A 752-nucleotide genomic window follows, 5' to 3' on the forward strand; every position below is an offset into this window, starting at 1 on the left:
TATTAGAATGATTTCTGAAGGATCATGTGACACTGAAGACAAAAACAATACCTAAAAACAATACCGAACTTTTGAACGGTAGTGTTTATAAAGAAAACTTTGACATTAGCAGTGTAAACACGGTGTAAATTTGTGGTGTTTTGGAAGGCTGATGCATGGCTAACACACAAGTGGAAAGATGAGAAGAAAGGTCTTCGGAGATGTAAGGTCAGCTTCAAAGGACTCATAAGGTACAGACCAGCAGCTTCTCCAAACAAAACAACACTGCACTACATTCATGCCAACTACCAATGCCATTAACATCAAAATACTTGTGTTCTTTCTTTTTAGAGCAGTGTTTTTTTCTCAAATGCTCATCAAAGCAGTCATGGCCAAGAGGGTGCGCTGCACTGTTCTCTATGCCACAGAAACAGGGAAGTCACTGACCTTTGCCAAAAAACTGAACACCATGCTCAACCGTGCCTTCGACTCCAGGGTAAGAAATGCTGTCTTTAAAAAATGCTTTTCAAATATTACATTAATACCAGATCAGTGTATGAAAAGCAACATTTGTTCTTGTTTCCTAATATAGCTGGTCTGCATGGAGGACTATGATTTCAGTGAGCTTGAGACAGAGAGCCTTCTGATGGTGGTCACCAGTACTTTCGGCAATGGGGAAAGCCCAGGAAATGGAGTGGTATGGTCATAATATTGCAAATAATTATATGTAATATGTGACCCTGGACCACAAAACCAGTCGTAAGGGTCAATTT

General features: G+C 39.9%; 1 protein-coding gene across 1 annotated transcript; it reads left to right on the plus strand.

The window, feature by feature from the left end:
• Positions 1 to 141: 141 nt before the first annotated feature.
• LOC107682424 (nitric oxide synthase, inducible-like) lies at positions 142 to 676 on the plus strand (the record flags this gene model as incomplete). The annotated part of the gene is made up of 3 exons (XM_016478666.1): positions 142 to 230; positions 331 to 475; positions 572 to 676. Coding segments are annotated over 3 exons (339 nt in total), but the record flags the coding sequence as incomplete, so codon positions are not given.
• Positions 677 to 752: the final 76 nt, after the last annotated feature.

The sequence above is a fragment of the Sinocyclocheilus anshuiensis genome, unplaced genomic scaffold, assembly GCF_001515605.1.
Source record: "Sinocyclocheilus anshuiensis isolate Anshui unplaced genomic scaffold, SAMN03320099.WGS_v1.1 C32182469, whole genome shotgun sequence".
In the NCBI taxonomy this organism is placed as follows: Eukaryota; Metazoa; Chordata; class Actinopteri; order Cypriniformes; family Cyprinidae; genus Sinocyclocheilus; species Sinocyclocheilus anshuiensis.